General features: G+C 36.9%; 1 protein-coding gene across 1 annotated transcript in view; it reads left to right on the top strand.

The window, feature by feature from the left end:
- The first annotated feature begins 11,613 nt into the window (after positions 1–11,613).
- Positions 11,614–23,958, top strand: part of TBC1D32 (TBC1 domain family member 32) — an 82,608-nt gene continuing 70,263 nt past the window's right edge. Inside the window, exons 1-7 of the mRNA XM_085318612.1 lie at positions 11,614–11,690; positions 13,698–13,852; positions 17,384–17,545; positions 21,127–21,304; positions 21,932–22,003; positions 23,164–23,289; positions 23,766–23,849. Coding sequence (XP_085174738.1) covers positions 13,698–13,852; positions 17,384–17,545; positions 21,127–21,304; positions 21,932–22,003; positions 23,164–23,289; positions 23,766–23,849 — 777 coding nt within the window. The 5' untranslated portion in view covers positions 11,614–11,690. The remainder of the gene's footprint in view (positions 11,691–13,697; positions 13,853–17,383; positions 17,546–21,126; positions 21,305–21,931; positions 22,004–23,163; positions 23,290–23,765; positions 23,850–23,958) is intronic.

Raw genomic sequence — 23,958 nt, 5'->3', positions numbered from 1 at the left:
ATGAAGATCTCAAATGCTGCACATCTCTTTCTGCATCAGTCCCACAGAGCTCACTGATACTATTTAGCTCAGTCCTATGAACTGGGAATCCAATACAAACAAATGTGCTCCAAAGAGGGTGTTATGGTTGGTGAGGAGTATGCTCAAATGAGCAAGACTTTCTTTCTTCTTCTCCTGCAGAAATTTTGCCAAGGWAATCAAGATCCTCCAAGGAGGAAAGGAAAATCAACAAGAGGGATCTTGACTCTGCAGAATCACTAGGACATTTTACTAGGAGTGAAGGGATGAGACTGAGTCTCTAGTGTTAGTGTTATGCATTTTGTATTAAATAGTCGCTGGATTTAGGGGTAGCAACAGTAAAAATACTGACACTCCCACATCAGTACTTAATCCTTATGCTACCAAATCAAGCTCCGTCCTGGTATGCCTATGGCTGTTCTCTTGCTTTGCACTCAGGCTTTGGACATAAATGTGGCTCATGCTAAAGCCTGGCATATGCTGGAAGGAGTGCCATTAGGCTAAAGCAAGAGCGACATGTATACCACACATTCAAGGACAGTAAGAACAAGGTCTGTTATCCTTGCAGATATCCTTGTACAAGTAACCACTTTTTAACTCATCATAAGACTGAAACTCTTCAGAATTAAGCAAGATTTTGTCCACTAACTGAAATAACCATAGAGATGGTAGAGACAAAACATCTGAGCTGGAAAGTGCAAATTCATCAGCTCACCGAAATAGGCCTTGAAGCTCATCAGTAGCTGGATTGCTGAGACTCTCRTGCTTCCTGATATAGTATAGGGTACGCCTGCATTGTGGTGGAGGAAGGACAAGTACTCTTGGCATTGGCTAGGTAACTATTTTGCTCATAAGTGCACGAATCAGTGAATTAATCAAGTAGTGAATTAAAGAATTAGGATTTAGACTAGTCTTTTGAAAAGGGATTGAGCCTTGTTTGCTTTCTACATAATGAGCTCATGAAATAAAATTTCGTTCATGCAGTATGTTATCCTGTAAACTTGAGGGATCCAAACATATGTCCTCTTCAGCTTTAGATTATATATAYTCCACTGCACACGATAGCATTGTGCTGGGCAACCTCCTTCCCCTCCCTGTCATGCTCAGATTAAAGACTGCTGGGAGAAGAAAGTTTGGGGTCCCTCAAGTTGGAGTATTTATAATACGCACACCTTTCACTGTCAGTCTCTCCTCTTACAGAGCTAGGGTACACTCTGAAAGAACATCAGGAGCTTTGCGAAGTTTGTTGAAGCAGTCTTCATGGACACTTACCCTCAGGAGASAAAGTGGAATCATAACACTGAGCAGATAGAGGCACATACCTGCAGCCCCAAGTACGGCACTAAAGCTCCAGAGTGGAGTAGGATTTMAGGCATACTACCTCGCTTTTGATTTCCTACCTACAGCTTGTTTGCTCAGCATGTTGGGGGAAGACTAAAGAGCAAACAGCAATTTGCTGAGCCTTCCCATACACTGCCTAAGAAATGCAATTTCATGATCCCKTTCTTGATATCAGCTCCCATTTTGKAATCAGGTGCATAAAAGGAGAGCCTYGCAGCATACTTTTTCCTTAGTCCAATGCTGTAAATAATTACAATCATCTGCAGAGGACAACCCACCTCAGTACACTCAGTTAGGTATCTGAATGACTGTGAGATGGGAATTGGAATGTTTGGATTAAATAGCACAAATGTTATATATGGGTAGATAAGAGCAAAACTAAATGGTTCAGTTCTGCAAAATGAGATTCTTGGCATTCATTACCTTCAAAAACAACTGAGAATGTGCAATAACCCTAAGCAATGGTCTCCAAGTAACCTCTGAGGCAGAGCATTACAAGGATAAGCTAATTTTAACAATCAGGTGTAAAAGCCGTAAAATTCTAGCAGAGCTTATTTCCTACTTTATACCAAGATCTATGTTTGTATAAAATTCCATGAAAATTGTACCTAATTTACCATGGGTTATTTCTTGAATAACAAGTAGGAAGAAAGGGAATAATATTTTGCCTATATTTTTATATTATTTTCATCACAGTAGGCAACCTACCTATAATAAAAAAAATGCAGCAACTCTGATTTTGCAGTGTTATGTTTATTGTATTGAGTTATATACAATATACCTCAATACCATATGGTGCATAAACAGTAAAATAAAGAATATAAAACACAATAGCATTACAATTTTTTAGTGCTATAAGCACTATAAAGCATCAAAGAAGCTAGTGAAATTATGCTGAAAATTGAGAAGGAATGTTTTTTAAAGCGTTTTGAGGACTTTGCCAAGAACTACTCAGGAGTAAGTACATCCTCCTTAAAACTGGGGGTGGTTTTTCCACTGGTGAAAATCGCCACAGCTCTATCAGCATGAATCAAGTTAATCAATATACCCCAGATTACAGTCTGTATCCACACGGATTACATCTTTCAAGGATCTTTTTTTTTTTTCCTGAAGTGGTGATCAGAAAGAGCACACTGAAAGGGGAAAAGACTTTAAAATATCAATCGACACATTACGAGCACCCTTTGCATTGCTACCATAGCTCGCACCCAAGAATTCCAAAGAGATTAATCAGTATTCGATCAAGTCCTAAGTTCACAAAACCCATTTTACAAATGAGATACTCATTATATGAAAGAACTGAAGATTAGATTCCTCCTTATCAAAAYGTGCTTATTATGTCTTTTGACTGTTAAGACAGGTTATGAAGCTCCTGACTCTCACCATTAGCTGATATTTCCCACCTCAGAGTCACAGCTCTCTTTCTCCCCAGCGGTTCTGATTTGTTCCCTGCAAGTCTGGTGCAGTAAACAAGGGCTCACAAGTTTGGAAAAAATATTCCTCTTGAATCAAGAAAGCCGATTTCCACCTGGTGGATTTAAATAACCTTCTGACCCAGGAGAACAGGGAGTAGGTGTATGTTTTTTCAGGCAGATGTCTGAAATAGGTATGCACAAATAAATTTCCTAGATGCAGGCGCTGGTTCCTTTACTCAAAAAGATGAGTTTTCTGACCTGAAGAGGAAGCAGAGGGGGACAAATAGACATTATCTGAAAGCTGCCCAATTTTCTTTGATTAGAGATAGAGACAAAAAATCAAGACATGTTATGTCAGACTGGCTTTAACGTTTAATGTTCTGATTGGCAGGAGGCAAGATCTGTCTACCTGAATGTACCTTTGCACTCTTTTGCATCCTAAATCACTGGCAGAAAGCACTACTAATCTTATGCCTGATCTGTAGATAGATTACTTAATTTTACTGAAAGCCACACAGCTTCCATGAAAATTACATTTTTCTCAGAGTACTAAAATGAAGTAAAATATGGCATAAAATATGGAACATTTTATTTCCTTGCCAATACCTCTCTGGGACAATGATTTAGTCTGGGATAATATATGCACTACAAAATCTGTAATAGTGGCTGAGAAGGTGTATCAAGAAATGAAAGTTTTTATTCCTTATTGAAATGAGTTTGACTGATATAACCAWGTCTCTTTGGACTTCTACTCTTGTTATAAGAGCAACAGAATAAATGTCAATGAAAATATTAAGTATTCTGTTTTTTACTTGAAGATTATGTTATTATTCCCAATAGAGATATATATTTGCAGACTTACTGAATAAAATTAATCCTTAACATAATTCCACTAAAATTCAGTGGAACTGTACCACAGATGAGCCTGCCCTGTTAACATGAACAAATATAAAACTGTAACAYGTAACTTTTAGTTATCTAAGGAAACAGGACTCATTACATTAAAAGATRTTTGTGTGTTACCAGTTAGATTCTGTCATCCAACAGATTCTGTTAACAACAACCTTAAAATCAGTTTTCATTAAAAGACTAGATTTTTTTTTGGGGGGGGGGGTTGTTGTAAAAGCTTTCAGTACTGGTGTTTTTCTTCATTCTTCCTTACTTCAGCCACTGCATTTGTTTAGAGGAGCTCCAAAAACTTCTCCCAGGTGGAATATTAGGTAGAACCCCAGGGATAATCTAATCGAAAGAAAGAAGAGTAAAAAGAAGTAAAAGCAGTGCTTTCTYAAATTTAAATGAACAGTATTGTTGCCAAGCAATGCTTTTAGTTTTTATTTAAAGCATCACTTTGATGGGTGAAGAGGTCACAGTTTGCTATGATGCAAAATATTTGAAATATAAAGCATGCATTATTTCTATGTGCACAGAAGAACACAGCATGACAAACTAAGGGCTGAACTCTGTCCTCCTAGGCAAACACTACTAAAATGCTCTGAGAGCATTGTTAAAACACTATTCTGAAAGCAGAGTTTTGTTACTTTTCAATCATTTTTAAGCTTACCAGAAATGAACAAACATTTCTAAGCATTATATCTGGTTACATTAATCTGTGTTCTAGAAAAAAAAAAACATTAAAAGACTATAACTTAATTTACATTCAAAATCTAATATGAAATAAATGTTAAGCAGTATATGACTGAAGTTTGACACTGCAAACATTTGGATTATGAAAAGCACTCGGTGGGGTGTTCCAGAGAGGAAATTACATTTTGTTTGATGGTAGGATTCAGAACTGTATCAGGGGCAAGTAAAGTTCTAGTATTTCTTGATGGATAAAATTCTGATACGAAGGATGGCAAGCAGAAGGTAGAGAAGGTGTGATTGTTCTACAGAAAATCATTTATATAGCCTTTAGAGTACAAATGGGTTAACTGGTTAATAAAAGAAGTGATGGCAATGACACTTTTTAGGTAAAGCGAAGACAGACAGAAATCTGAAGAGGACTAATTGTAGCCATCTCCAACAGAACACTACATCAGCAGCTCAGAAGAGCTGATGAATGAGTTCTGAAACATCAGCATGGAAGCTGTAGGAATTAATGCTAAGCTTTAGAGAAAACCTAAATTATTATTGATCAGAGATATTATAAAAAAGTTGAACATAAAATCAGGCAATTACAAGAATATTCAACTTCAGGATGATATTGGAAGTACCATATCACAAGGCAATATGGACAGTAATTGGGGAGGAGGACAATACAAAAGACAGATGATTCTAACACAAGGGAGTCTTACGTACAGATAGAACAAAAGGCTASCAGATTTGCTGACAGATGTGTTAGGAAGCATAGTGTAATAAGAACACACTTAAAATTGTAGCTTTCCTGTTCCGTGCACACATATATATATATGTGGGGATCACTCACACAGGAACTTTTAAAACCAGTAGAGTTCCTTTCTTACTTTTCCCTCAGGATGAGACATTCAGCTCCCAAAGCGAAAGACGACTTTGGAAGTGCATTTGAACCCATGAAGATCCACAGGTAAGCCTCTGCACCCATTCTGCACCTCTTTTGGCAAAACAGCCATTGGAGCCAATGCAATTCCCTTCCTCAAAAGTGGCCTTCCTGGGACAACAGTACCAAAACTAGAAGCACCTGTGCCAAATGCATTGAGAGAGCAGATCTTGAACCAAAAGCAGACTTGCCGGCATAAAAGTCTGAGAGCTATCTAACATTATGCAGTTCCAAGATGAAAGATGAAGACATAGGAGAAACAGGCTGCAGAGATGTTACTGTTGCCCTTCATGACTCTCCACTCCCACTCTGGCTGGGATCTGTTAAGTTCCCTAAGCCACTGTTAGCAGAAACAAAGGAGACTGGAGTTCTCCAGATGGGAAATACAATTGTTTGCTATTTTTAATATGGATACAATACACTTATCTCAGCAAAAAAAATATTTCACAAGAATGTCAAGAATATTGAGTCTAAAGCAAAAGGAGAAGTAGGGCAACAGTGATTTTTGAATTGAAATACTGCGATGCTGCTGTGAGATACAGGTGGCCTGAGTGACTCTAACAGTGGTTAGAAACAATTAAGATCAAACGGAGGAATGGAAATGAAAGGAATCCTGTAGATCGGCTGCAATCTTCCCTTGGTGAAGTGCTAATGAAGTGCCCACACATTAACTGAACAATTCACTTCAGAAAAGAGATGTACATGATCCAGAGTTCACTGAAGTCAAAGGAATCGGTAACTTTAACTGTAAGCAAGAGTAAAATTTTAATTCAAATTRTAAGCAAGAGTAAAATGTTAATTCAAAATATTTAAAACTTACTTCAGGAATATTCCTTTAGCTGCTGGTTTTTTACCAGACGGAAGAACAAACAACACCTCCTCCTAAGTCAACGTTATTTTCTTCATATTAGATGTTGATATTGAACATTGTATGTGCACAACTTTAGTATTTGTTCCATCAAATTTTGATTTTAGTACACTATAACTAACAATAAGTAGACATCTACTTATATGCTACTTTTCCTGTATGTTAATTTGGATGATTACAAATAAGTATTAAAAAGTCCTGTTAGACTACTCTTCTATATTTTTGCATTTAAACGCAATATTCCATGTCAATAGGTTCAAAAGTCAACCTCCACACARCTGTTGAGTATTGCTGCCACCTTCAGGGAACCCATGATAAAAAAGACCCCAACACATCAACTAGAAGAGAAACAGCGAATAAATCAGAGATTTTTGATGACACTTGGTTATTATGTTTTACTTCAAATAGAGACACTGATTTTTATAATGGCATATAATTTTATTATCCTTATTTGTCAATAATAAAATAGGATTCCAGTGTTAAGAGATTTGCCTAGCCATTAAGAGTCAGTGACATATATGTCTTTATCTTCTTGAAGTTTCACCTAGAAAAAATTTGTGRATCAGAAAACTATTTGCTGGTCATTTGAAAAAATCATATTTTCATTAGAATTTATTTTGTCTTTGATTCTTTGAAGCAGTTACTCAGCATTTCAATGTAGGTTTTATCTGCTGTACTGAACCCCAGTTCTGCTAGTTATTTCTACAAGGATAATGTAGATTGCACAAGCCTTACTTCTTTTTCCAATTATGCACAGAGAATTCACTATGCTGATTTTTTTCATCGATAAAATTGGTAATTGTTACTGGACAGGATGGTTCTGAGTTGGTGCTTTACAATGTTATGTGAGAGYCCTATTGATTTCCTGCCAGTTTCCAGTCAATTGTTTTCCTCAGAAGAAATCAGCAATAGTAATGTAAGATCTTCTATGAAGTATTAGCATAACTAAAAGTGTAATTCCACACCAAATACAAAAACTGACCCAACTTTTTGTTTGTTTAAGAGCTTACCTGTGACTTATCTGGCTTAGCTCTACCTAGCAAGGCAGAAACTCATCTGATGTAATTTTAGACCGAAGTCATGACTGCTGAAGTTTTCTTAACTGAACGTATGTAAATACTACATACATAGGCCTTGCAAGTACAGGTGAAAGTACTAAGTGATTGAATCTGATACTCTCATGTCCATTTACYCACTGTTTCCTTATCATTTTTTTAAAAAAGAAACAGTTGCAATGGATTAGTATTTCTCTGGAGTGCATAGGGTCTTTGTAGATTATTTGAAAGCACTTTCCCATTAGCATTAAGATTTTAAGCAATTTGCTTTATGATTCTTTTGAACAGATTATGATGTAATGAGCAATCAAAACGTGCTCATTGTTCCTCTAACTCTGGGAAACCTAAAAAGGACATCGTAATCAACGGAACAGAGGAATCACTACAACCATATGCATGAAAACAGTAAGCACCTATGGGATAGCCTTATGGGGAAAGCTCTCATGCCCTTTCCTGGAAATCAGCATGCCATGGTGCCTCTCTGAAGTGCCTGTAGAGTAATGCACACAGTAAGAGTGAACAAGCAGGAGGAATTAGAAATCCGTGTACAGTTACAGGGCTACGGTCATATTGGGATCATTGAAATGTGGCAGGAGAGCTCACATGACAGGAGTGCTGTCATGGATGGATACAGGCTCTTTGAAGAGGACAGGCTATGACAGCAAGGAGGAAGAGTTGTCCTGTACCTGGGGGAGCAAGAGGAGTGCCTGGAGCAGTGCCTGGGGATGGGTGAGAAGCCATCTCAGAGATTACGAGTCAGAATTAGCAAGCAGACTGCTGCTGGTAACATTGTGTTGGGTATCTGCTACAGATGCCATCATCAGGAATCGAAGCRCCTGAAGCCTTCTTCAGACAATCAGAGGCAGCCCCTGTCTTCASAAGAGGCTCAAACAGCATCTGCGCTGGTATCTGTTCGAGGGACAACAGAGCAGGCCACAAGCAATCTAGGAGGTTTCTCCCATGCACTGATAACAATTTCCTGATATACATGGTCAAGTTGCTGACAAAGGCAGATGCTCTGCTGTATCTCATACTTACAAACAAGCAAGGACCGCTCAAAGATGTGAAAGTCAGGGGCAGCATCAGCTGATGTGGTCACAAGACTGTGGAGAGGTTGARGATCCTGTGAGGAGGGAGCAAGACAAAAAACAGGGTAACAGTCCTGGACTTCAGGGGAGCGGACTCTGGCCTCTTCAGGGATCTGTTTGGAAAAATCCAACAGACTAGGCCTCTGGAGAGAATAGGGGTCCAAAACCAGTTGATTTTCAAGGACCATGTCCTTCAAACTCAACAACAGTCCATCTCAACAAGCAGGAAATCAAGCAAAGGTGGCAGGTCTGCACGGATGAACAAGGAGCTCCTGACTAAACTCAAACATAAAAAAGCAAATGTACAAGAAATTGAAAGAGGGACAAGTGAGTGAGGAGGTGAGGAGGATTATAGAGACTCTGTCCAAGCATGTAGGGATGGGATTAGGAAAGCCAAAGCCACCTGGAGTTGAATCTGGCAATGGACATGTAGGGCAACAAGAAAGGCTTCTACTGAAGCAGCCTAAACAACACAAGGAAGGTGAGAGAAAACGTAAGTGTGCTGCTAAATGGGGCAGGAGACCTGGTGACAGACACATGAAAGGCGGAGATACTGAATGCTGCCTTTGCCTCAGTCTTTACTGGTGAGACCAGCCACCAGCAAYCCCACGGCTCTGAGACCAAACGAGAAGTTTGGGACAATGAATACTTTCCCATGGTGGAGGAGGATCAGGTTAGAGAGCACTTAAACTGCAACCTGATGGAATGCACATGCAAGTGCCGAGGGAGCTGGCCAATGTCACTGTAAAGCCATTTAGTTCTCTTCAAAAGGTCATGGTGATTGGGAAAAGTTCCTGAAGACTGGAAGAAAGCAAATGCCACCCCTATGTTCAAGAAAGGCGAAAAGAAGGATCCGCTCCTATCCTTAGCTGTAAAGAAGATTCCTCTGTTGTCCATGGATTTATCCTTTGTGAACTCTTACATTTGAGGAATACTTTATACTTAAAAGAAATTTGGAAAAAACAGGTCCTGAAGTTGGTATTTCAAATTATAGGGCATGTTCAGGAAGAGAGAATCTTCTTATTAATTATCAAGTATGGAAGTTCTCTGTAATATTTAAAAGATTAATATCCATGTAGTATTTCATACTTTGAAATTTATGCCTCGTTTATATGCTACAACGTACAGATAGCAGACATTCCAAGAACACATCTATTCCTAGTACATTTACTTAATTAACATCAAACTTCTCTGCTAAATTACAGCAGCAGGAATCAGCACTGTGATGATCTAAGAACCTTAAAATTCTAAAAGAACATGCTCCTATATTGCATCTTCCTGAACTAGTGTTATCAGCCAGGGGAATTCCTGTCTGGACATCTGAGAAGAATATCTAGAATACTTTTGTTACTAAGATGCATGTCTGGCTAGAAAAGACAATGAAATTGCACTAGAATGAAATACACATGAGCAACTTCTTAGTGAGAGCAACTCTCACGGGGTTGATGTGCATATAAAAATAATGCACTGCAAGCAGTGTTGCTTTCTGGAGCAGCACCCTCATAAGACACCCGCCTTTATGCCCCCTAGTAATAATGTCTAACAGCATTTCCGATTTGCCAACTCTACTGCAGAGGAAGGAGGGTTCCAGTTTGTCAGTAGTTGCTAAACGTGTGCCAAAAGCAGCTGAATGAAATGCAGAAAGTGGAAGAGTGTAGAAAGGAATAGGAAGGTTTCAGAAGCACCACAGATACTGTGAAAACATCTTACTATGATACCACTACAATCACAGTTTATGGTGCTTTATAGGAAAGCCAAGGCATGTTAACATGAAGGATCTTACATTAAGGAGTAGGGAACCTGACCATCACGTTATTGGGCCTATTTATTCCACACTGGCCAAAAACCTGAGATGCTGTCCCTTCTATAAKCACTTGTAAAACAACAGATGTAGAGGGAGGAAACAAAAACGTTGTACCAGAGTATAGCACTGCTCAGTCASTGCCTGGACAGTAAGAAAGCAAACTTGCCTGTTGCCCTTGAAAAAAGAGCCAGTTCCAAACAGTGCGCTTGGAAGACATGGCAAGCGCAAGACAGAGCTAACAAGACTCTAGTTGGTTTACTGAAGATCCTATTCTTTTGCAAGCTGCGATCAGTGCTGCAATAAAACAGATTGTTTTGTGAGTGTCTAAGGGCATTGGCCACTTCCAAGCACTTTAGAGAACGGTGCTACAGGTACCAGAGAGACACCACAGCAAGAGATCAAAATCTCGTTTATGAAAAAGTAAAACAGGTGGGTATTTCAATTCCTGAATCATCACTGTTTTACAGAAGTATTGCATTTTACAAGTTTGGTCACAACTTGCTAGTAGTTCTACTGTGGGAGAGCGGATACCTACATCTAAGCAGAGCTCTATTAACTGAAGGGATTACAGATTCACTTGCAAAAATATTTCATTACAGAAGATCGACATCACTGACATTATCAAAATTTTTAGAAAAATAAGAGCAAAGGCTAAAAACATACACTTTCATCTTACAAACAGGCAGTGTAAATCATAATCTGTCTATTATGCACATTAACTGTAATAGATCTCTGGCTTGTTACAGCTAAGCTACTGGAAAATGATTTCAAAACCAAATGTTTCACAGTTCTTTGTTGTGCATTAATTTGTATGTAGAATGGAAAAGATCTCATTTAAGTGTTTTGCAGTATTTCCTCCTTCCCATGGACGAGTTAAACAGCACAAAACAAGATCTTGCCACACATACTTTATTAAGATATTCTGCTCCCCTGCTGATGTAAATTCAGAGTTAACAACATTACTGTATTCCTTTATTTTAATGGAAAACCTATGCAATGAAAAACCTATGCAATCAGGGCCATCTGTTTCTCTTCTAAATTAGATTGGACAACCTTACTCCTTACTAATATAAAGGTATGCAAGTTAGCTGTGTCTGAATATTTCATAAAAAACAGGTTTCTCCATAAACATGTCCAGTCACCCAAGCCACAAATTCCCCCGGCGGTGCTGCCAGGCTGTGGAGAGCAGGGTGCGCCGTTTCACCGGACAACAGGCGAAAGGGCAGATCCCCCCTTTTCGAGGTCTGTGCACCCAGACATGCCACGACCAGCACAAGACCCGGGGACCCTGACASCGAGTTAAACAGCCCTCAGGAACTAGAAAGCTGGAACACTGCACCACGGGGCTCCTGCCTCCCGCTGCCGCCCCCCCGCCAGGGAAGCAACTGTCCGCGCAGGCGAAGGCCGCGCAGCCGCCTCCCAGCCGGTCCCAACCGGTCGCAACCGGCGACGCCCCGCGCCCCGCCCCGCCGGCCTCTCGCGATGTTGCTAGGGSCCCCGCGAGACTCGGCGGCGGCGGTTGCTACGGGCTGCGGCGCGGGGAGACGCGCCGGAGCGTAGGCGAGGAGCGCGGCCGCCGCCGCAAGGTGATTTCTAAGCCTCCCTCCCCGCCCCCCACCCCCGGGACCCCGTGCGAGCCGTGAGGGCGGTGTCCTCGCTGCGGGGTGCCGGGAAGCGGGCCCGTCCTAGCGGGGCGCGGTGGGGGCCGCGGTGCGGCCCGGGCGATGCCGAGGGCGGGAGGCGGCCGAGGCGTGCCGAGGGCCGGGGGGGCGGAATTAAAGCTTGTGCCCGCTGCTCGGCCCTTCAGAAAAGACCGTGCTGTCATGAGGTGCTGGTAACAGCGCGATTAGGGAGGTGAAATTATTGGCGATAAAAATSGAGAGCAGTAGGGACCTTTAAACTACTCATCCTTCTGTTAACCGGAGTTACTAGCTTGTGGCTGAAAACTACGCTTTGTTGTTCCAAACCTCGGGCAAAGCCTGTGTAAAAATCTGCGGCAGAAAAACACTCTCCTCCCAACAGGAAGCTATAGTTTTGGGGGCAATCTTTCCCTTGTAGATTTTTTTAGGAGAATTTCTGTAAAATAATTCTGAACTAAAAAAAGGCTCAGACTGCAAAAAATGAGTTTTGGTATAATGTTTCTTAGGGGAAAACATGGCAATTAAAGTTTTGTGGGGAAACTAGCGAGTGTGCCTAGTGAACAAACATCACAAGTCCTTTACAAATGAGTTTTAAGATGTGTGTGTGTGTGTGTCTGTTGGTAATTATGTAAGTTGAATAACCCTTTCAAAGCAGACTAGAGATGAATCTGCAATATTCATGATTTGTGTTTATGAATGATTTTGAATGATGCGTTGTGTTTCTTGCTAGCCAGTAGCCAGATATTTGCACTTTAAAAAAAGTCTAGTTATACAAGAATGCTAAATGAAGGTATTTGCAAGGTAATATGATACCAAGGTTAAAATTTAAGATTTATGAGTGTGATTTATTTAGACCTAAAAGTACACTGACTCTAAATAAGTGTCTAAAGATCAGAATTTATAAGAAAGGAGTCTATCACAAGGTATTTAACTTTTTATTTTAATGCTATTTTTAATAAGATCRTTGCGTTAATTTTGAATTATATTTAATCAAAATTTTCAGTTCAACTGTGCTGCTTACCAGGGAGAACAGCTAAATTAGCTACCCATTACATTTAATAAAGGGCAACTCCTCCAGTTGGTGGTATATGGCTTTGATTTATTTTTTTTTTTGTTAGTTAATAGTATTTAAGTCTGAAGATGTGATTTATTATATTGTCTCTTTTAAGTAAACRTATCATTTATTCACAGGTGCTTAGACAGTTTTTGATTAACTTTTTTTTTTAAAAAAAATGTTTCTAAATAGATTAGAAATATGTAAGATGTAACTGCCACTGGAGATTGGAAGTATTCCTTGGCATATGATAAAGTTTGAGCCATTAACTTTAATTAATTAAGATCAAAATTGAGCTTTTTTTTAACTATAGATACCTTCTAGATTTGACTGATCATTTCCAATTTCTCATTGCTGCTTGTCCCATTTTTTCCCAGTAGTGGTAGTGTTGAATTGACTGTTGATTACCACAGGGAAATTCAGCTGCTCTGACCTGGCCTCTTCYATCATGGGCACTGCAGCAGCTCTGAGTGGAGGATCCAAAAATCAGAACTGGGTAGTAAGATTATATGAGAAGAAGTTGAGAGGCTTTGGGAGGTTATCAACATACAGCTGTTCCATCTGTTTAACTGCCTTTTTAACTTTTCCTTTTTTAGTAATTACAGTGAAGTCTTGTGCATATTGGGTGAAGACTTCCAGAATATTCAGAATTTTCCAAATACAACATGCGAGTTAAGAATGTTGTCCATTAAAACTGATCTGATTAGTTTARTTTAGTTTGTCTGACGATAGGGCCTATCAAAAGAGATGACTTCAGACAAAGTCTTTGATAGAGAATACAGTATTATACTGTTCATAACGGGGAAAAAAGTGATAATTGACTTTTCTTAGAATTTTAATGGGAAAAAATCTTATGAGAAATACAAAAGCATGTTATTCTTAAAATTCACTTCATACAGATGTCTCACTTTACAAGTGAAGATGAAGCTCTGTTACAGTCTATGCTTAGACAATTGCTGCAGAACGTGAAGGAAAAAATCACAGGAGCCCCATCAGTAGAATGTGCTGAAGAGATCCTCTTGCATTTGGAGGAGACTGATGAAAATTTTCACAAGTAAAAATAATTTTCCTATTTTTAGTACTTTGAAAGGGATTGAATATGTTTGCCTGCGTTATTTATGGAGAATTGTTACAATTTATATTGATGTGTGTGAATGCATATGTATTTTCATATATAGTTTCTTGTGGCTAATCAAATCTAGACAGATGTTAATTTAGAAAATAAAGTGAATTTTGTTTTATCTTTTTTTTTCATTTTGATTGTAATGATAAATGAGGAACTGCTTGTGAGAGAAACTCGCAAAACTAGCTAATGTATTAAATGCACAGGCAGACAGAAGCTAGAAGAAATTTTAACTGAAGAATGTCAGTCAGTATTTTTAACACCTGCTAGGCAATATAGTTTTGCTTGTTAGAATAAAATAAATTTTCAGAAGACTATTTGGCTGCAATCTGTAATTATTCTCTGTGACTTAAATTATCTAACCCTTCTATATCTTATCAGATAGTTGTTATTTTTAATGTACATTCTGAATAAAACAGAAATATATCCCCTGCATGTTTTTGTTCAATCAGAGTTGGTAGTATGATTTCACTGGCATGCTATCTGGAATTTCCTGAGCCTACACTGCTCTTCCCTTTCTATAGTAGTCAAATATATTCCTAAGCTGCAAGATGTAGAATATTTTTTTTACTTCATGGGGAATTTTTAGGACAAATCTAAGATATGTCAAGTGAATATCAAGCTTAAATGACCTTAAAGACATTTTAGTAAGGATCTGAGTTCTGTGATTTGACTTCTCCAGAAAAAAATGACCAGTTATTCCAGAAGAGTGGCATTAGCTACATTCTTTAAATTCATCTAGTTTTTAGCATAGCTCTGTCAGTGGTGAAAGTTAGGTAAAAGTAAAAAATGAAATGGTGAAATTTTAGATAAACCCTAGTTTTGTCTTTTTAACTGTTATGTATTTGCATCTTCTTGAGATGATAAATGCTTTAGATTTTARTTGATGTTTAATTTGTATTACATATTGCAGCAGATAACACTTTCAATAAATTGGCAATTGCTCAGAATTTGAGCACTAGGTTATTGGATAAAAACATGATTAAAAAAGATTTGTTGAAAATATATCAAAATTAAAAATGACCTTTTTTTTCTTGAAAGGAAAACATTTTCAATTAGGTGAAGATATACATCAAAACAAAACAAGAAAAACAGMACTGTCAATATGTCTTCTGACATATGTCTTCTGAGCAGCTACTACAAAAATACAGAMTATGAGGGGTCTCTCTTTCCACAACTGATGGAAAAATGCATGGTGGCTCTAGAACAGTGAAACCATGGCATCCATTATTTTATCTAATATATTACAACATCCATTACAAGGATATTTAGTTTTCATGAGAGAAGTTTTAACTTATGTATAAATYAGAAGTACAGTGATGCTTCAGATAGTGGATGGGAGTATTACAGTCTGGTGTTGCAGTGTTTCTGGAGTMATTTTTTGTCTTAGCATATTCATGATCTGTGGCAATTAGATTTTTCTCATGCTCAGAGAAGCTCAGAGAAGTCAAATGGAGATTTGTTACTGATGCCATTGGGGAAYTTTCTGCTTAACCCTCACCCTACCCCTCCAGACTGCAGACTTCTTTATTAGCAGTATGTGTTTTTGCTTTGCACAGTATAGCAGTGCAGCTCTGCRTTTTCATCAGCACTGTTTCTGCCCCATGGCTATTCTACGTCAGTAATTCTAACAGATTTTGAGACCTTTAATCTGTGTTCCTGCCTTGATATGAAAGAAAGAGGAACATGGGGTCCTCAGAAAATTAATAAAAAGGCAAATTGAATCAAATTCAAATTTTATGTACTGTGCTAGAAAATCAGAACTTTTTACTATATTTATGGTTTATGCATGGTTTATATTTTGGGKTTTTTTTATTTGTTTGTTTTCTTAAATATTTAAGGTTCTTAGCACTTCTTTTCCTGATGCTGCCTTTGTAAGCCCTGCCAGCTCAGTTTGACGTGCTTTGACTCATGTAAAGTAGTAGTTCTGTGAGTGTTGAAACCATTATTCTGCTATAAACCATTTTAATGGTGGTAGAATAATTAAAGATCAATACCACAACTGCAAGTAGACATAAACTTAGTGGCAAGCTAAGCAATACAGTCTTTCTGTGCAGGATTGATGATGTAATTGCTGTGTATTTCAGAATGATGGCAGTCACGGCAAAAATACATACCCTGAAAATGTTACTGTCATAAAAGAAATGGGAGGAAGTTTTATGAAAGCTTTCATTCAGCAAAGAGTAATGTACAGTTTCATTATTGCAGTAGTAAAAAGCTAACCTTGAAGACAAATGAAAACACAGACAAAAATAAATATAAGCAGAAGAGTTGCATCTTTGAGATACATTTCTATTACCTTCATTAAGAACAGAGATGATGTCAGAAGGGAGGTGCATAGGAMAAGGAAAAAAAAATACGGCTGTTAGAACTTTGGATAGGAAATCCAGCGAAAATATATATATTGTGAAACAAAAAAGTGAACATAAAGAATTGTCTTTTACCTTGAATATAGTCTTGTTATTTTTGTAAATACCTGTGAAAGGTAAAAGCTGGTAACTGTTGTATCAGTTGCTTTGATTTACATTTGCGTTTTACAGGTACTGGACTTTGTACCTGCGTAATGAACTTTTTATTTACGTTTATTCACTCTGTACATTGATACWAATTCATGTAAAGTACTTAAACGTATGCACTTGGTGTAATCAAAATATGATGCTTACGTTTTTCTGTGAATTGCTGCATGCTTCCTCCCTTACACAATTTTGAATATTAACAAAAGAACTATATGTTCTGGACAGTATTTTAAAGCAATTTTTGCTGTTAAGATAGTGTCTGAGGAGTAATGTCTAGTGAATGATGTTCATTATTAAAATTCTCCCGAATTACTCATTTTAAAAACTATTACCTTTATATAAATATTTGATAGTAAGAATACAAAATGCCATTTTTTAACCTTTAAACATGTAAATGTAATCATAGATAACTAGTTTATCAGTTTGGTTCAGTAAGATCTTTGGCATACTGTTTTACCAGTGTGCTTAGGCCTTGGACAAACTCATCTGCTAGAATAATTTGTAAAGGGAGTTTTCTATGGTTTTTTTTTTTTCGTTTTATATGTAAACTGCACAAATGATACTTCCAAACAAGTATGTTTTCAGACAGTGATATGTTCAGCATACTTGATTTTTAAATTTGAGATTTAGTGATGTTTTATGATTTTGTCCACAAAACATTAAAATGTGTTTAGGTAGGCTTTTACATTTAGAAGAAGCACAAAGGAAAATTAGAAACTATTTGGTAGTGTTGCTTCATAGAATAAGCTGATAATGAGTGTGTTAAAGAAAATCCAAGTTAATTGTCTTTCTTGCACAACTGAAATTTGTTTCCTTTTAAGTTGTAAACACTTATGTTACAGCTATTTTTTCTCCCAGATCTTGCTCTATTAATGTAATACTGAAAATGTTTGAAGGTGAGCTCAAGAAAATACATTACATTTTTAATTTTGGGTATTTGTTGCAGCTATGAATTTGTGAAATACCTTAGACAATATATAAATAATACTCTAGGATCTGTGATTGAGGAAGAAACAGAAAAATGTACTTCTGCTCAAAATCAGGGTGAAGTATCTGGCTATGACACTGTTGTCCAGCATGTTACCAAGAAGACTCGTGAATCAAAGGAGTGAGTATATACACATAATTTGTATGCTTGTTTCTTTTTGGTCTTTGTATTCATTTTTCTTTTCTAAAATTTATTTTGAAAATACAAGTTCTCAACCAGGATTAAAAAGGGGTTACAAAAGTAATTCTTTTCTTCTATATATCAATGCTAAGCATTTCAGATTTTTCTAGTCCTTAGACTGCATTTCATTATGCTTGGTTTTGCACTGGAAATAAGAATATGAACTGTTGCGTAGAAAGATTGGGAGCAAATCTGTCAAGATACTGAGACATCTAGGGTTGGAGTTGGAGGGTACAATTTGAAAGGACTCACTTCTTGATAGTACTGTGCTAGCTGCATGTTACGTTCAGTTACGAGTGTAAGTTGGTCTAAAGGAGAWTTTTTTTCTCAAGTATTACAGTGTGGTGATTTCTCTAGATGCATGTATTTTTCTCAACTCACTTTGAAATTTAGTCAGATACCCTGTGAAAGTAGTATGTTTAGTAAGTTCTGCTATTATTAACCAGTATTGTCAATACTACAATAAGTATATTGTAATTTTAACCATCCTACTTTGGATTTTGGTGTATTTTCAGTGAGACTCATATAGTGCTACCTGTAGAATTGATATGTGAACCAAATGTATAATCTTTCAAGATTTTCTGACCGTGAGACAGACATTCAGATGTCTAGAAATAAGTAGGTTAAAGTGGAGAACAGTATGTCAGCATATTGCCAAGTGTCTACAGTCTAGATTCATAAACTTTACTAAGTATCGTATTTAGTAAAGACACTTTTTGTAGAAAACCTTTGTGAACACTAAATAAATCCTTAAAATTTGCGAAGTCTTTTTTTTCTCAGAAACTCTCTTCCCTTCCTATGGCTATTAAAATAGCTCTTTCTTGGAATAGTGGGGCTGGTAGCCTTTCTACTGAATTTTCGTAGTTCAGATTTCAGTTCTGCATATGCAGGTAGTTGTTATCATTTTTTAAAGCTTTGGTAAGTAGTGCTTACAAAGATGGCTTTTATTAGGTACAGCTATTATTTCCGGAAAGTATGTGAAACTTCAAGACTTTGATCTAAATATCARTTTTTTGGAGTTTCTGTTTCAAAGCAGGGGAATAAAAGCAAATTATAAAAATTACAGAATTATTTTATTACAAAAATCTATCAAATTGAAGTTAAAAACTAGTTCAGAAATCGAGGCTCTTGATACTTCAGACAGCTTGTTTTTCTCCAATTTGAAACAAAAATGTGCTTTGTCACAGCTGCTGTTATTCCAGTTAGAAAAAAATACGTTATTTTATGTTAATGTGTTGTAGAGGAAGAAACAAAGGAATAAAATTCATGTCCTGTTTTAGTTCCTAAAGTAATTTTATACAGTATTAAGCCAAACTGTTTTTTCTTCACTCATTTTATTACACAATCTAAATGTCACCTTAGTCTCTCTTTGTAGTAGAACTTGGATTTTACTATGATATCTATTGTTTATTACATGTTCTTAATAAGAAACGAATTAAAAAGTGGTTTATGTGTCTATTCTAGAAGATTTTCTTTTTTTGTTTCCAGAAGATTTCACATCTAGGATACAAAAAAAAAAAAAAAATCCAATATGAAACATTTTTTTATACAGGCTTTTTCTTGTCACCTATGCCCAAGCATTCTGAATCACAGGTTAGAAGGGACCTTTGGAGATCKTCTAGTCCAACCCTCTTGTTCAAGCAGGGTCACCTAGAGCACATACCACACTGGATCGTGTTCAGGCAGGTTTTGAATATCTTCCAAGAAGGAGACTCCACAACCTCTCTGGGCAACCTGTTCCAGTGCTCTGTCACCCTCACAATAAAGAATTTTTTTTGTCATGTTCAAATGGAGCTTCTTGTGTTTAAGTTTGTGCCTGTTGCATCTTGTTCTGTTGCTGGGCACCACTGAAAAGAGCCTGGCCCCATCTTCTTGACACCCTCCCTTCAGGTATTTAGAGGCATTGATAGGATCCCCCCTCAGGCTTCTGTTCTCCAGGCTGAAGAGGCCCAGCTCTCACAGTCTTTCTTCATAAGAGAKATGCTCCAGTCCTCTGATCATCTTAGCAGCCCTTTATTGGACTTGTTCCAAGCCTCTCTTGACAGGGGAGCCCGACACTGAACACACTGCTCCAGATGCAACCTCACTAGGGCTGAGTGGAGGAGGAATATCACCTCTGTGATTGAGTCTCATTAGGTCTTGCTGTGATAAGCTTGATATTATTTCAAGATCAGACAAAGTTCAGTTTTTATTCGTAAATTTTTTTCTAGTGGTTAGGATGTATAAAGACGTTTATTTAGAAAAATGCACTATGAAATTTGACTCCTTAGTGAGACAGTCTGTATTTGTTTTACAGTACAGTCACTTATATTTAGAAAGTACTTTGTAATCAACACACCTGGCTTTTATTTTCACCTTCAAAATAGCTATTAAGATGACTTTTTTTCAGATTACGCTTTATATGTTTGTGTGTTTTGGTGGTCAGGATCTTAACGGTTCCTGARCTCATTAAAGTTAATACTAGAAACACCAATGAACTAAATATGTTCATGTCTTATATCTTTAATTAGAGCCAAATGTTACAGCACAATACAATCGCAGAATGGTTGAGGTTGAAAGGGACCTCTGGAGATCATCTAGTCCAACTCTCCTGCTCAAGCAGGAGCATCTAGAGCATGTTAGACAGGATCGTGTGCAGGCGGGTTTTGAATGTCTTCCAAGAAGGAGCCACATCCTCTCTGGGCAACCTGTTTCAGTGCTCTGTCACTCTCACAGTAAAGATGTTTTTTGTTATATTCGGGTGRAACCTGAATATAAGGAAAAGCTGCYYTACTGTGAGAGTAAATACAATTCACATTATCTTTARTAATTATTATTTGATAATAATAATTACTAGTAATGTATACTATTTTTGACTGTAAAATAATAATAAATAAAAACAAATAATAAAATAAGTAATAAACCTATTTTGAAATAAAATGCCAAAATCTTACGGTAGTATCTCTTTCTGAGGCAGCCTTTATTTTGAGTTGGTGCCATATGGAAATTATTTTTCACTCTATCTAATTAAAAAACAAATCTTGACTTTGTTGAGACAGAATTGTTTTGCATGCATGATCTGTACTTAGAATCTTGAATCAGTAGGTGGTATTCTCATGTATTGGTTCTGCTCAGAGCTTATATCAGAAGGAAAATTGCACGTTTAACTAGAAGAAGCATAAACAGTAGCAAGGATCAGAGTTGATCTTTAGTTTTCTGGGGACAGGTTCTCCCTTTAGGTGGGTTCCTATTACTCCTTTTTAGGAACCTATTAATATTAGATTATGTTAGCGGTGGTTTCATTGAGTGGTTTTAGGAAGTCATAAAGTAGTTTAATTTTAAAATACAATTATATAAAATATGTAAGATATATGCATGTTTTGTTGCTGATTTTGTGTTCRTTTATCGTTCCTTCCTGTTCATTCAATGAGTTCAGTTTGAAGTGACATTATACCATATTCAGTTATTCAGGATTTAATTTGTGGGTTTTTTTTTYCTTTTTCCTATGCTATTTAGTATTAAATGTCATCTTTACTTTGAAGGTACAGAGAAATGATGCTTGCCTTGAAGAATGTCATGATGGTTGTGGTGGAATCTTTGATTAACAAATTTGAAGAAGATCGGATGCGTAATAAGGAACTGGATAGTAAAACTAAGAAGGAATGTCRAAGTGGTTATTACACGGACAACTACTCTGACAGTGATTCCTCATTCAACCAAGTACAGTGTGCTTTCTGTCTATATTATGAAATAAACATGAAGCTGGCAATTTGTTAAGTTCCAGGATAGTTGGYGGAGATTGAGAGGCAGCCCTAAACAGTGATTCATCTTGCCTGTCTTTGATGCTTGTCCTAAAATGACTGCCATTCTTCTCTTGAGGACTGAGCTTATACTAGATGCCTAACCTTTAGACAATGTGTGCTAGATGGAAGAATCCTACCCCTATTCTCTAAAGTACCTGTTCAACTATTATAAAAGAAAAAGGCAAAATAATGAGAAAAGCAATACATTTAAATTTTTGTGATTTTACTGTGGGACCTAAGTAATGTGCAATTCATTTCCAGTCTGCTGCGCTATACTGTCTTACTTAWTGAATTATTATAAGGTATAAGATGTATCACAAAGACAGAGTAAACTTCAAAACATAAGCAAAATGTATAAAAGAATGTTGCTGTAAATTTAACATTGGCCAAACAGAAAGCACTTAGAATGTTGATTTTAATGTTAAATTAGGATAGATGTTAAAATACTAATTATTAAAAATAAATTAGATATCCAGAAGACTACTGTTTTCCTTTGTTCTTTTTAATAGGATATACTAATCATAATTTTAAATGTATGTTATAGAGTTACACGTTCATGAATCAAGAACAATTGCAGCTGCTTGCAGAAAGGCTTGACCCTATTCAGCCTAAGGAAGTAAGTTTAAGGGAAGAAATAAAATCTTGTTGTTACAAACAAATGTTTATGGTATGTTGAAAATGGAGTGCATGTACATAACCTTCTTATGCTTATGTGCATTAGTGAAAGCTTGTCCGTAATGGTTCATGTGTGCTGACTTTAGTCAGAGTATTTCATTTTTTGTATGTGTCTGGCTCAAAAGCTTTCTTGCAACAAGTATTTTTTATGATGAGATCATAAAAATCATTTTTTATGATGAGATCATAGATGAGCATTCTTTAATTTGGAAAAGGTTATATGAAAAGTAAAGTCCCTGAAGCTTGGTTTCATATATGCATACCCTTTACCCCTTTTGATAACTTCATGTTGTCCTTTGTGATACCATTATCAGAAAAGAGATACACCTACTTATTTGCCAGCAAACTACTGCCAAATGGAACGTATAGTGTTCAACTTAGGTTTGTCTTTCTGGCAGTAGTAATATGGCTCACTGAGCACTGCTCAGCTGCTGATACTTTGAGGCTTGCAGAAACATATTATTTTGAGAGCGCTCTCTCTCTTAGTAGGGTTTGCCTGCAGTCATCATTTTGAGAGCTTTCTCTCTTAGTAAGATTTGCTTGCATTTGTCCAGCAATTGACGAAGTCATGGCAGTTAAAAATCTGATACTATTAAATGTTGTTGAACTACCCTACAGTTGATTTCAATAATACGAAATAAATGAGCGGAGACTATGTTTGTCTTTCAGTAGAACAAACTCAGATATTTGAAGTTATTTAGGTTATAAAGCTGATGAAAATTCAACAGTAGAACATCAAAAGTGTCTAGTAACTCATTTTTCTACTTAAAAATATTAAAAAGTGCAATATTTCTACTTACAAAATATTTGATTGCAAGCAGAATGTAAAACAGAAATAAACATAATCATTCCATCCAGTATTGAAAACCTAATTGTAAACATGGCTTTGTTGCTTCTTAAAACGTACACTTTTTGTTCTTCTCACTAATGCAGTGTTTTGTCCAAATCACCATAAGAGCATGGAGATTAAATGTTTTGGAACTCCTTATCTGTTCTACAGCCAAGGCCTGTTCCTTCCTTCCTCCAAAGGCTATTTTAAATTACTTATTTAAAAGGTGGCTGTTGATAGATTTGAGTTGTTTACCTTTTTGTCTGCTTCAGGTGCGCCAAGAAGCATTGCAGACACTGTGCTCTGCCCCTCCCTCTGATATACTGAACTCTGAGAGTTGGCCCAATCTGCGTAAGCATCTAACGGTGTCTCTGTCAGATCCTGATGCAACTTTCAGTGTAAGCTAATGTTCTGTATTCAGTTATCAGATGTTTAGGTATAATAAAGAGTACTGAAGACAAATAAAAAGTTACATGTGTATTACAGGTAGTCCAGCAGTGTCCTTAAGGCTTTTGTTGTTATTTGAGCACATACTAGATAAACTGGTTTTGAAGGAAAAGAACTGATTGGTTCCAATAGGTCTTGATTTAAAGATAGGTGCAACAGGACTTCAGAGGCACAAGTACTTTTTAAAATGTTTTTAATGGGGAATGTCTTTTGACGAAGTAAAATGGAAAAAAAAACCCTGCTCTGTAAAACATTTAATGTTAATATTTCCTATTTAAGTCAGGTATATACTTCATGACAGTAAGAAAATGATGTTAATGATGCTGATGAGGGAAAAAACTAGTGATTGTGCAATGCAGTGCACGTGTATGTGCATTATGTATGTGTTAATGTAATACATTGCTTGCTGACTCTTTTTCATCCTTAGGAGAAAATTTTGAGATTCTATGCAAAAACCTTTTCTTCTTCTCCATTTAATATGACAAGAGAAGTATATACAAGTTTAGGTATGTGCACTAAACTACATTTAAGACTTCATGATTCATGTACTTCCTGAAAATCAGTTATATTTTACTATAAAACAGTCTAATACTCTCTCTCCTCCTTTTTTTTTCTCTCCT

The sequence above is a fragment of the Rhea americana genome, unplaced genomic scaffold (genome assembly GCF_003343005.1).
Source record: "Rhea americana isolate MKP2758 unplaced genomic scaffold, rheAme1 scaffold_117, whole genome shotgun sequence".
In the NCBI taxonomy this organism is placed as follows: domain Eukaryota; kingdom Metazoa; phylum Chordata; class Aves; order Rheiformes; family Rheidae; genus Rhea; species Rhea americana.
The sequence above is the reverse complement of the archived record's forward strand: the minus strand, read 5'-3'. Positions and strand labels throughout refer to the sequence as shown.